This window comes from Neofelis nebulosa, chromosome 18 (genome assembly GCF_028018385.1).
Source record: "Neofelis nebulosa isolate mNeoNeb1 chromosome 18, mNeoNeb1.pri, whole genome shotgun sequence".
Taxonomy (NCBI): Eukaryota; Metazoa; Chordata; class Mammalia; order Carnivora; family Felidae; genus Neofelis; species Neofelis nebulosa.
In genome coordinates, this window is record NC_080799.1 from 42,867,844 (window position 1) to 42,880,220 (window position 12,377).

General features: G+C 63.9%; 1 protein-coding gene across 2 annotated transcripts; it reads right to left on the bottom strand.

Moving 5' to 3' along the window:
• Positions 1-545: 545 nt before the first annotated feature.
• Positions 546-4,991, bottom strand: KREMEN2 (kringle containing transmembrane protein 2). Of its 2 annotated transcripts, XM_058710847.1 has the most exons (9): positions 4,512-4,991; positions 4,102-4,276; positions 2,994-3,085; positions 2,769-2,893; positions 2,419-2,572; positions 1,724-2,056; positions 1,535-1,657; positions 1,380-1,458; positions 546-1,138 (listed from the first exon to the last, which is right to left on the bottom strand). In XM_058710847.1, the coding sequence occupies exons 1-9, from the start codon at positions 4,606-4,608 to the stop codon at positions 928-930; spliced, it is 1,389 nt and encodes a 462-aa protein (XP_058566830.1). In that variant the 5' UTR covers positions 4,609-4,991; the 3' UTR covers positions 546-927. The 2 variants fall into 2 exon arrangements, with proteins under 2 accessions (XP_058566830.1, XP_058566829.1); XM_058710846.1 differs by having other exon boundaries at positions 1,535-2,056.
• Between the last annotated feature and the right edge of the window lie 7,386 nt (positions 4,992-12,377).

The following is a 12,377-nucleotide window of genomic DNA, read 5'->3' on the forward strand; positions in this document are numbered from 1 at the left end:
GCCCGACTCGGCCAGAGCGCAGCAAGCCACGCTGAGTGGCCAGGCCTCACACGTGTGTCTGACGCGCCCAGCGCCCTCGGGCGATGCCCAGCCCTTCAGGCCGGGCTTCTTGTAGCCTCAGCTCGGTCAAACTCTCTCCCTGTTATCGCCCACTGCGAGGCACCTTCGGTTCCACCCAGAAAAGACAGAAACGTAGGGGAAGCTAGGGCAGGAGGTCACGGGAGAAAGGTCCGTCCCTGCCCGAGTTCATTCTAAGGCGGGTCCAAAAATGCATCCCTTTTCCGGCTTAACCCCGCCCACAACCGCTTCCCCCTCCTCCTCCTCCTCCTCCTCCTCCTCCTCCTCCTCCTCCTCCTCCTCCCCTCCTCCCCTTCTCCAGGACCCCGTCCACTCATCCTTCCGCCTCCGCCGTTCCTCAGTCCTAAACTTTCCCGGCAGCTCCAAAGCACTCTAGGCTTGGACCGACCTTACTTTGTATGGATACACCCAACTCTGGCTCATTGACATAACTCTTCTTGTCACGCAAGAACTTGCAGAGAGCCCTGTACCAAAATAGGTCCTTTATTCAGAATCTATGGCTGGCCTTTTGACTTTTCTTGACCTCTCACATTTCACTTAGGGCAGCAGTCCAGAACCACCCCAAGAAGTTCTAAAAGCAACCTGAAGTCAGAGACCCCGGTATTAAGGTTTATGAGGGAGGGGAGCCAGATTCCTCTTGCCCTTTGGCCTCAACCATCTGGACCTTCGAGGGTCAGACCAAGTTCTCAGTAATAGCACCAGAGGCTTCTTGTCCAATGTCTGGCCTCCAGGAGATGATCAGAGACCGAGCTGTCCTTACAGGGGCGGAAGGTCAACGTAGAGTGCGGCATGGAGTCTGAGATGTCCATTCCACTGGCAGAGGGTCCAGTGGACCCTAGGGATCCCGAGTCAGAGAGCAGAGATGAGAGAACGCAGGGAACTCTGGCTGGAGGCGCTCAGGGGCCGGTAACTCGCGGCTAGAACCTCAGCCTGAGGGTCCCCAGGGGGACAGGGCAGGGCCACCCCTCGAGGCCGGCGGTACCACACAGCCCAGCTTCTCCCGGGGCCCCGGGAAGGCCCCAACGCCGGGGGCCCTTTTCCCGGAGCCAGCAGACAGCTCCTAGAGAGGGAGCAGATGTCAGCTGAACCCCCAACCAATCTTACCTCCAGCGTCCTGCTCCGCCTGCGATCCCGCGCGCGACTCCCTGTGTGGACGCAAGCCCTTGTCCCTCAAGAACCCGGGATTGCCTCCCAGCCGCGTTCCCCTTGAAAGCCCCAGCTTCCCACCAGGGCCCCCCCGGGCACCGAGGCGTCAGGCGCCCAGCTGCGTCCGCCCTCAGGCCCTGCCCCAGCGGGCGCACCGTCGGCGCAGCAGGCGCAGCAGCGACAGCAGCAGCAGCAGCAGCACTGAGACGGCCGTCACTGTCGAGAAGACCCGGGCTGCGGGCACACGGTGCCGTGAGGCAGGGGAGGGGCCGCTCCCCAAACTGCCTCCCGCCACGCGTGCCCGCCTCACCCCCCGTCGCGGCCTCCGGAGCCCCAGGCCGGGGGCTGCAGCTCACGTTGGCCCAGTCAGGGGACGCTGCGGGGGTCTGGCCCGAGCCCTGGGGCGCGCGGTCGTCGGCAGCGTCCTGCAGCCCTGCGGAGAGAAGTGTGAGGCAGGGTGGCGGGGCAGCGGGCGCAGGGCGACGAGGCGGGCTCTCACCGCGGTAGGTGAGCGCGAAGCCCTGCGCGTGGCCGCGCGCGTCGCTGCGGAAGGAGAGCAGCAGCGCGGCGGCGCGCAGGCGCAGGGGCCCGGGCGGCGGCGGGCGGGCGCCGTCGAAGGCGCGGAGCAGGCTGCCCGAGGCGGCGTCCCGCAGCTCTAGCCGGTCGCGCGGGTCGGCCAGCTCGAAGAGGCGGAAGGTGAGCTCCAGCGCGGCGCCCGGCGGGCTCAGCGCCCAGCTGCAGTTCCGGTCCGGCCCGTACTCGTCCGGGAAGTCCGGGGAGTAGATGACGCCCTGCGGAGCCGTCCAGTTCCCCTGGCAGGAGCCCACGGACACTGTGGGCGGGGCCGGTGGTCAGGACCCCGAGGCCCGCGGGCTCTTCCTTCACGGGGCGGGCCGCCTGCCCCTCCCCGCTGGGCCGCGACCCCAGACCTGCCCCACCGCCCCCTCGAGCCGGGTCCTACTCCTTCCGCGAACCGCGAATCCCCTCCTCACGTCCCGCCCCCAACTCCACGCCCCGCCCCTGACCCCCCAGGTGCGAAGCCTGCCCTCCACCCCACCCCCCTTCTCGGGCCCCGCCCCCAGCGTACGGCTTCCCCCTCCCAGATTCCGCCCCCTACCGGGGCGTGGCACCCCGGGACCCACCCAGACCCTCTCCCCTCACCGCCCAGGCCCCCCTTCCCCGCCCACTCCTCACCTTCGTAGATGCCCAGACGCCCATCGCCGCCGCACAGCTGGCCCGGGTGGCCGAAGCAAATCTGGTCGCAGTCGGTAGCTGGGGCCGGGCGTCCCCGGTCCAGGTCGCTCTCAGAGCCACAGAAGCAGGCGTAGCCAGCCTCCACGCCCGCCAGCTGGGGGCACAGACTGGGTGACCCAAGAGGCAGGGGTTGGGGTAGGGGTGGGTTCTAGGGTCAGGGTCATAAGTGGGAATCGGGCAGGAGAGTCCAAAATCAGCGTCAGGGTTTGACGTCAGAGTGGGAGTTGATTTGGGTCCTGAGGTCTAGGTCAGGGGTCACTGTTCTGAGCCAGAGGGGGGAGGGGCAGTACCTGGTAGCCCTTCATGCGGCAGAAGCGAAGGCACACCTGGACCGTGAGCTTCGTTGAGGTCCCGCTGGGGCCGCTGAGGGCCGGGGGTGCCCCCGAATCCACGAAGCAGCCCAGGTACCCGGGCACTGAGGGGGCAGCAGAGTCCGGCTTTGTCCGGTGCCTCCAAAAGAGAACTCTACCCAGGCAGCCCAGCCTTCCTACCCTTGTCCAGCCCGGCCCACTCACTGTGACACGTGGGGATGTCGCAGTAGCGCCAATAGATGCCCTCCTCTGTCTCGGCTACGTAGCACCACGGCTGCACGTCACCGTCGGGGTTCCTGCGGGTGGGGGAGAAGTCGTCTGGATCCACCCCAAGGGCTGCAAGCCCCAGGCCCCACCCCACAGCCTTTCTGCGGAATGGCCATCATGTGTGTTAGATCTGGTTTGTGTGTTCCTCTCCTTTGTCACTGTCACACAGATTCTGGTTTGTCCCACCTGTTTGTGGCTGTCGACTCCGGAGGGGATGGTGGGAAGTCCTTAAGGGGCATCTGAGTGGGGTGGCTCAGTCGGTTAAGGGACCGATCTTTGGTTTCAGCTCAGGTCATGATCCTACAGTTTTTGAGTCCGAACCCCAAGTGGGGCTCTGTGCTGATAGCGTGCAGCCTGCTTAGGATTCTGGCTCCCTCTCGCTCTTCCCTTCCCCTGCTCGCTCTCTCTCTCTCAAACAAATAAATGAACTAATAAACTATTTTTTTAAAGGAGGGGCACTGAGGGCATATTTTTGGCTTCAGATGTTGCTAGGACGTGACCTTATACATGAGGACTTTGAAGCCACCTGCAGTGTTCGTCCCCAACCCTGCCTTGGGCCTCAGCCACCTCTCTTGGCTTGCAACCCTGCTTTAAAGCAACAGTGGTGAGCCCTGAGCTTTGTGGTGTCCCCTCGCTCCGCTGGGTCCCTGCGGCTCCAGACAGCAGTTGTGGCTCTGAACGTCCCCCCACCCAATCCCTCTGTCACCGAGTAGAAGTTGTACCGCAGGGGCTGGACGGACCCTCCACCCGGGGCTCGCCCTCTGACTGGGTCCCGCCTACACAGGCTCCTTGAATGCCCAGGCCTGACCCTAGGCTCTGCAGCGTTTGGGCACCTAAATGTCCCGAAAATGTCCTGAGCGGCCAGCCCCGCCCCCAGAACGGGCTAGGCCTCGTCCCTCGCCTAGGCTCTGCTCCCAGACCCTCGGGGTGGCCCTCGCATCCGCCCAGCCAAGACCTCCGTCCCACCCACACCGAGGCCCTGCCCCGGGCGGAGGCCTGCAATAGTGCGCCCAGTCCCGGGCCCAGCGCAGGCCCCGCCCCTCACCGGCAGAAGTTGTGCGGGCCCAGCCCCCACCGGCCCTGGGGGTCGCTGGCGCTGCTGTAGCTGTGCTGCTGCGTCTGGTCCCAGAAGAGGCACGGGCGGCCGGCCCCGCGCGGACCCGTGCGGTTCTGGTGGCCGCGGTAGTCGGCGCCATTCACCTGGAAGCACTCGGACAGGCCTGCGAGGCGACCGCGGGGGCTGGGGAGGTCCCGACCTTCTCCCGCGTTTTCACCGCCCCCCCCCCCACTCTAACTCCCGCCCGGCTCCCCCGTCCGCGCCCCCGGCGCCTGCGGGGCCCCGGGGCTCAGCTCCTCCCGCCACCCGCTCTGCCCCCTCCTCCGCTTCGGGACCGGCTCCTAGGCAGGCAGAGGAGAGAGCGGTGACCACGGTCCAGTCGCGGGGGCGGGACTCACCTGGGCTGTGCAAGCTCCCCGCGGAGGCCCCGCGGGGCGGCAGCGGCGGGAGGAAGAGCAGGAGAAGCAGGAGGCCCTGCGGGGCCCGTGTCTCCATCGCCCCCAGTCCAAGAGAGGTTGCCCTGGCCCGCACACGGCCCACGCCACCCCCGGGGTCGCTCCGGGGTCTTCCAGGAGACCTGGGGGGCGTTGTCCTCTGACAGCCTGTTCGCGCCCCACTCTGGGCGGCGCTCTCCGTCTGGAGCGGTGAACTCTCTCCCGCGAGTATTTGCCTCCAGGGTTTCTGCCCCAGGAGGCGTCTCTTTGCCCCCGTGTCCCCTCTGGCTGTCCCCGGGGTTCTCTGGCCAGGGGCGGTCTCCGTCACTGCCTCTTAGTGCTGGGGCGGCGGGTGGGGGGGGGGACTTGCCCTCGCGTCCACACCCGCCCTCTCCCGCGGCGCCCTGCTCTCCCTCGCTCAGGTCTCTAACGCACTGGCTCCTGCCCCCTCGCGTCCCTCTGTGGGTCCCTCCCCCTTGGGTCCCTCCCTCCCCACCCCATCCCCCCGAGGCCGGGAAGCCCCGCCCGAGACTGGAGCGGAGGCAGCAGGTCCAGACGCCTCCCACGCCAACCGCCCCCCCCCCACCCCAACACACTGCCCCGGGACCCTCGGTGTCCCAGCACGCTTCTCCTCTCCCCCCACCCCCTCTCAAAGTCCGTGCAGGTTCTAGGGGTGTGTGGAGGAGGAAAGGCCAGGCTGGTGGACAGAGGGACCCCGGTGGCGGTGAAACACGCCCCTCTCCCAAGTACCGAATGGCTCCGGCCGGACGGAGGAAGTGCCACTCCCGGCGCCCGCACCCGCGGGGATGGTGGACGCTCAATCCCGGACAGGCAGGGGCAGCTGGTGTCTGGGGAGGAAGGCAGCTGCGCCCCCGGTCCCAGCCTGTCCCCTCCTCTCTTCCCCCTTCTTTCCGTAGGACCCCCAGCCCAGGCTCGCCGGAGCCCTCGCAGCGCGGCGGAATTCCCCCAGCGGAGCCCCCCCGCAACCCCAACCTGGCGGGGGAGGGGGAGGGGAGCAGGCCCGGGCAGGCGTGGGGGGAAATTCCCCGCCCCCTCCCCGGGCCCAACTCCTGCGAATCCTCTGATCTCCCAGCGCCGCCCGCCGGCTGCCCCCAGGGCTTGGGGGGAGGCCAGCGCAGGTGCGTGGGAGGGCGGGGGCGGGGGCCGGGGCGGAGGGGGGGGGTGGCCGGGCCCGAGCGGCCCCGCCCCGCCCACCTCCCTCGCCCCTCAACCCAGCCTCCCCACCTCTCCCCGGGCCCTCACCAGGCCGTTCAGCCGGGACGGACCAGTCGCCGCCCCGCAGACAGGGTGGCTCAGGGCGGATTCTAGCAAGGCCAAGGTGCGGGAGGCGGTGACGCGACCGGCCGAGACCTAGCGGTTAGCGCCCCACGATGAGGCTCTGGGATCCTAGGGCGGGCAGCCCACGGAGTGAACGTTGGAAGGAGGTGGGCTTGCTGAGACTCGAAGCCGTCGCGGGGTTCGCCTCCTGAGGGAAGCCCTCTCGGCAGCCAGGCTGGCCAAGGCTCGCCTCCCACTTCCCAGGCCCCGTGGAGCACCGGGATGGGAGTCTCACCCGCGTGTGCTAGCTGCGCACAGAGAATCTAAGCCCCCCCGCCCTCCAACCAGGAAGCGGCGGGTCGCCACCCTTTGGCCTGGTCCCCTTCTCCTCCAAGCGGGGTAGGGAGAGGGGCAGTGCTGCTGGGGCCTGTTGGGGTCCTCCCAACTCTGCAGGCCTGGGCCACGGCCTGGGCCATGGAGGTGGGTGGGGAGCCTCACCTTCAGGGCTACAGGCCGCCCAGGAAAGGCCTAGGTGGGGTCAGGGAGGGGACAGTAGGGGGAGTAGAGTAGGAGGTGGGCCCTTCCCTGGCAGGGCCGGCCAAGCTGTCCGTGCAGTCTACTGTCCTAGGGACTCCCGAGGGGGCCCCTGTCCCTCGCACAGGGGATCCTGGATGACGAGGAGGAGGGCTCGGTTCCAGGCCCCTCGGCCCTGAGATGAGGGGCAGTGTCCTCATTGCCAGCTCCAGTCCCGGGTGGCTCACAGAACCCCAGACTGAAGAAGACCTTGACCTTCACCCTGTCACTTGCAAGGAGCTCAGAGAGGCTGAAGGCTCCCAGAGTCTCGGTCATGACTTAGTCCGTCCAAAACCAACAGCGCTTCTGCTGTGGGAGGGCTGGGCCACCTCCTGCCTACTCAGGCCCTCCACCTGTGTTTACTGATCCTGGTTCCTCCAGCTCCTGTGCAGACAGCTGAACTTCATTTCCCTGTGTCCCCTGCATTCGACTATAGGGGGGAGTTCAGGCCGATGGGGCGTGGGCAGGAGTGGTGCCTCTCATAAGGCAAAGTGGGGGGCCCGGGGCCAGCAGCATTAGCACCACGGAGCAGCTCGTTAGAAATGCAGATTCTCAGGCTCCACCCCCAGCCTCCTTCATCAGAACCTGTATTTAACAAGATCTCCAGGTTTGGAAAGCGCACGCGCAGGCCCATGCCGGGGCTGTCTCTCCTCCCTTCAGCAACCAGACGCAGGAGATGCCAGGGGCCTGGGGCAGGGTGGAAGGAGCTGGATTCCTGAGCGACCCTGTGGAAGGTGCCCACTAACCGGAAGCGTCAGGAGGCGGGAGAGGTAAACAAACATCAGCTGTGTAGCCGCTGAGATCAGAAGTTTGCCGGTTATAGGGACCCGCACAACCTCCCCTCCACCGATACACCCTCCTGCCCCCAGCCGGTTCCTGGGGCGTCCGGACAAAGGCCCACAGACTGGGGGCTTTAACAGCAGAGATGTGTTGCCTCGAGGTCTGCAGGCTGGGACCCTGGGACTCAGCCATCAGCAGAGCCCGTTCCTTCTGGGAGCCGTGAGTGGGCGTTTGTCCGATGCCTCTCGACTGGATGCTGGATGTCACTTGTCATCCTCGGTGTTCCTCGGCTTCTAGAATCATCACGTCCACCTCGGCCTCCATCTTTGCCCGGCGCTCTCCCCGCGTGTGGGGGGTCTGGGTCCAGATGTCTGTGCCCGGCCCATGCCAGTGTGACCGCACCTTGACTGATCACCTCCGCAGTGACCTGTTCGCTCATGGGATCACGTTCTGTGGTGCTGGGGGTTGGATCCGAGCCGTGAACCGGGGGGGCAGGGAGAGCACAAGCGCACTTCTGGCTCTGGTGTCTCTTGATTATCTCTCGTCCCTTTCCCATCCGTGCGGCCTCCGCCAGAGTCTGGGCCACTGCCGTCAAATCACACTCCGGCCTGACGACCGGCCCCCCACGCTTACCCTCCACACCCCTCTGGCAGCCGGAGTCTTTGGTGGGGAGCATTTACGGCGAGCACCTTCTGGCTCTTGGCATGTGCTCGTTCTTCTTCTTCTTTTGTTAATGTTTATTTTTATTTTTGGGAGAGAGAGCGCAAGCGGGGGAGGGACGGGGCGGGGGACATAGGATCTGAAGATGGCTCCACGCTGACAGCAGAGAGCCCGAGGCGGGGCTCAAACTCGCAAACCGAGCCGTGAGATCGTCACCTGAGCCGAAGTCGGACGCTCAACCGACTGACCCACCCAGGCGCCCCTCATTCTCCTTTTTTTTCAGTGGGAAATAACACCTAACATTGAATCTACATTCTTCGCTCTTTCCAAGTGAACCGTTCAGGGCGCCTGGGTGGCTCGCTCGGTTGAGTGTCAACTTCAGCTCAGGTCATGATCTCGCGGTTCGTGGGTTCGAGCCCCGCGTCGGGCTCTGTGCTGACGGCTCGGAGACTGGAGCTGCTTCCGGTTCTGTGTCTCCCTCTCTCGCCGCCCTTCCCCCAGTCACACTGTCTCTCTCTGTCTCTCAAAAATGAATAAATTGTTACAAAAAAAAGTTTTATTTTATTTTATTTATTTTTTTTTTTTTAATTTATTTTTGGGACAGAGAGAGACAGAGCATGAACGGGGGAGGGGCAGAGAGAGAGGGAGACACAGAATCCGAAGCAGCTCCAGGCGCTGAGCCATCAGCCCAGAGCCCGACGCGGGGCTCGAACTCACGGACCGCGAGATCGTGACCTGGCTGAAGTCGGACGCTTAACCGACTGTGCCACCCAGGCGCAAAAAAAAAAAAAAAAAAAAAAAAAAAAGTTTTAAAAAACGAACAGTTCAATAGTGTTAATAGTATTCACATCACTGTGCGATGGCCCTGGGACCTCTTCGTCTTGTAGCACTGAAGCTCCCCCTTCCCAGCCCCCACCCTCCTGGAAGCTACCTTTCTAGTTTCGGTTTCTATGGTTTTTGACTGTAAATATTCCATATAAGTGGGATCACACAGTACTTGACCTTTTGTGACTGGCTTGTTCCACTTCACATAACATTCCCCGGTTCATCCGTGTCACGGCACATGATTTCCCTCCTTTTAAAGGCCGCGTAATATTCCACGGTGTGGATGGACCTGAGCAGGACCCTGACGGGGTCCCCACGGCCCAACCCTCCTCTCTTACTCAGTCACGTCTTTATCTTTTTTTTTTTTTTCAATTTTTTAAAATGTTTTTATTTATTTTTGACTCAGAGAGAGACAGCGTGAGCAGGGGAGGGGCAGAGAGAGAGGGAGACACAGAATCCGAAGCAGGCTCCAGGCACTGAGCCGTCAGCACAGAGCCCGACGCGGGGCTCGAACTCTCGGACCGTGAGGTCATGACCTGAGCCGAAGTCGGCCGCTTAACCGACTGAGCCACCCAGGTGCCTTCAGTCACATCTTTAATAAGTATTTTCTGTGCACTTGCTATGTGTTAGGCAAATACTCCTTTCTCCAAAGCGTCGGGGGTGGGACACTAGAGCCCAAGGCTCAAGCCAGGGCCTTATTTCCAAAGCGGAGGGGCCCTTCTAGTGCCCTCAGAGCCCTCAGGGGGACAGTGGGGTCGGCAGCCAGGAGGCTCTGGGCTCTGCAGAGCTGTGCTGAGGGTGCAGCCTAAGGCCACGGGCTGCCCTGTCGTTGCTTGGCCTCCAGAGGACCCCCCCCGCCCCCCACCCCCCCATCGCCACCACTGGTACCTCTGGCTTTCGGTCCTTGAACCAGGCAGTCATACTCGATGTGGACACCAGGGAGCAAACACCTGAGGCAGGTGTTGCACGGTGGGATTGCATTCTAGAAAAGCCCCTGGCTGTCACGGGGATGGGTTGCAGACAGGCGACGCCGGAGGCTGCCGTGGTCCTGCAGGCAAGCGGCCGGGGCTCTCGGTGACTCAGCGGGCTTGGAACGAGGCTGTCCGTCAACGCGAGGACAAGCTAGGGAGCCGTCTGGACTCTACGAGTGCCTTACCTGGGGCTGAGGGGTGAACGCGTCCCTCCAACATTCACATGCTGAAACCCAATGACCGGCGATGGTAAGAGGAGGGGGAGCGTAGCCTCACGTCGGACTGGCGCCCTCTGAGGCCGGCGGGTTAGCTAGTCAGTCCCCACCCCAGCCCGTGTGACCACACAGCAAGGTCACACTCTGATCTCCGGCCTCTCGCCTCCAGAAGCTCGAGGAATAAATGTTGATTGCTCGGTATTTGTTATGGCGGCCTGCGTGGCCCAGTCGCCTGGATTCTTCAGAACCTCCCAGCGCCACAGAGAGGAACTGCATGGGGCTTAGCGCGTAGCGACAGAAACAAGAAGAGTGAATGATGCTAAGGGATCTGGGGTTTCCGTTCAGGGGGACGAATACTCTGGAATTAGACTGGTGAATATACTAGGAGCCGCTGAGTCATACACGTTGAGGGGGTGAATTGCAGGGTGCGTGGGCAGGGTGCCACTGGTGGGCAGGACATAGGGACGGGGACATCGAGGACAGCTCTGGGTTTCTCCTTGTGCGGTGGAACCATCCGACGAGGGGGACAACAGCTCCCCTCTGCTGCCTGTGCCTGGTGCTCACGGGTTACCCAGGGCCATGGCCACGGAGGCAGCGGGGCACACAGGTCCCAGAAAAAGGGCCAGCTGGTGCTGCGGGGGAACCAATTGTGGACCCTCAAAGCGGCTGGGCAGCAAAGGGCCGAGGTCCGGTCCCCAGAAACACCAACCACCCAGCTTATAGGTCGGGTGGGGGCAGAGGGACCCTCCAGGGAGGCTGGGACCGGCTGCAGGGAGGTAGGCAGGGGACTGAGGGGAGGTGTCCCGGGGAGGGGCGGGAGGGGGCGGTCAGTGCCTGAGGGTGAGCTCTGAGAAGCATCTCCTGGCTTTTAGGCACGAGGAAGTCCTTGGAGCCACCGTCCTGCAGGAAGGACATGGGGACCAGAGTTCTGGGCTGGGGCCAAGGGGAATGGACCCATGAGAAGCATTTCGGTGACGCTCACCTTACAGCCCTTGGGGACAGGAACGGGGGGCCGGAGCACCTATGGCCGGCCACTGCTCCCCCTTTTAAAAATTTGTGTACCTTGTTGATACTTTTGTTCTTCCTAGTGAACTTAAAAAAAAATCATCATTGAAACATAATTTCACGATTGCTGCTCTCTGTCACCCAAAGGGGCACAGAAGCACACTGTCGCCCGCTCCGTGTGGTGCGCACGTCATAAAATAGGGTCTCCTGGGGGACACGAGCAGGAGCGGGGCAGGAGGGGGCCCTGCCCTGTGGACCCGTCTCCATCCACGGACCGGCCTGGCCCTGTGCCCTCTGCTCTGGGACCATGTGACGGGACAGGGCAGGTGACGCCCTGTGGCTCTGGAACTGCGGAGGGAGTGGACTCATGGGGGGGAGGCCTCTGGGGCTCTGAGCAGCTGTGGGGCTGCCCAAAGTGACGGCAGTGTCAGAATTCCTGTCCCTCTGGGAGACCCCAGTCCGAGCGACACGGAACTTCCATCTGACCCGTTCAGTCCAAGCAGGTGCAGAGAGGAGGTGCCCACGAGCCACCGTCGGCGTGAGTGTCCGGAGAGGAGCGAAGTCCCTCCTGGCGCCTCCGTGCGCTGCACCCTGGAGCCCAGCCACGCTGAGGGCCATGGGATGGGGACTGAGGAAGCCACCGTCCTGCAGAGACGCGGCCTGTGGTGGAGGCTGCGGAGCCAGGAGATCCTGGCCACGGCGGGTGGCAGTGGCTGCCGCGACTCAGCACTTCTTGGGGAGCCCCTGGCGCCTGTGTGAGGTTCCCCGTCCACGGCGGGGCTGGGCAGAGACTGACGGCGGCACATACTCGACCCGGTGCCTCCCGCTAGGTGTGGCCACCTCCCGTGGGCGTGCATATTTGTGACCCAAAGGTGGATCTGGGTTTGGGGTGTCGTGTCTGTTCCCGCGGGGCTGTCTTTGGCCTTGGCCGTGGGCAGTTCATTGTCTCAGGGCCCCATGTTTCGCGGCCAAGAGGCCCGCCCAGAACACAGCCCCTGGGCAGTGCTGAGGGCCGTCAAGTGCGGAGGACACCTGCCCCCGGCCAGGGAGGTGGACTGTTACGTCCCTGGACCGCTTGACCGCTGGCAGGCTGGCAGGCCAGGGCCCCACGGAGCTGGTAGCTGGGTCAGTTGATAGGCCACTTACTCGCCTGGGAAGGTAGCCGGGGTCTAAATTGGGGGTCTAAGTCGCTCTGTCCTTGGGGAAGCCTTTTCCATTTTAAGCTTGTCTCAGTTTACGGGAACGAGGCAGGGCCGGGGTGAGAGGCTGCGGCAGAGAATCAAGGCCTCTCTTCCCTGCAGGCTTGGAGCAGACCCCTCAGCCGCTGCTCCAGAGGACCCCACCCCCCCGCTCTGGGTCCAGCTGACACGTGGGCCAGGTGACCTACGTGGGGGTCTCTTCTGGGGTGCCAACCTAACTCCACCACTCCCGACCAGGTGGCGCTGAGACACAGAGTGTGCGGCTTCCTGGTGGCCAGCTGTTGTCGCCGAGGGGATGGGGACGCACATACCAGTTCCACAAGG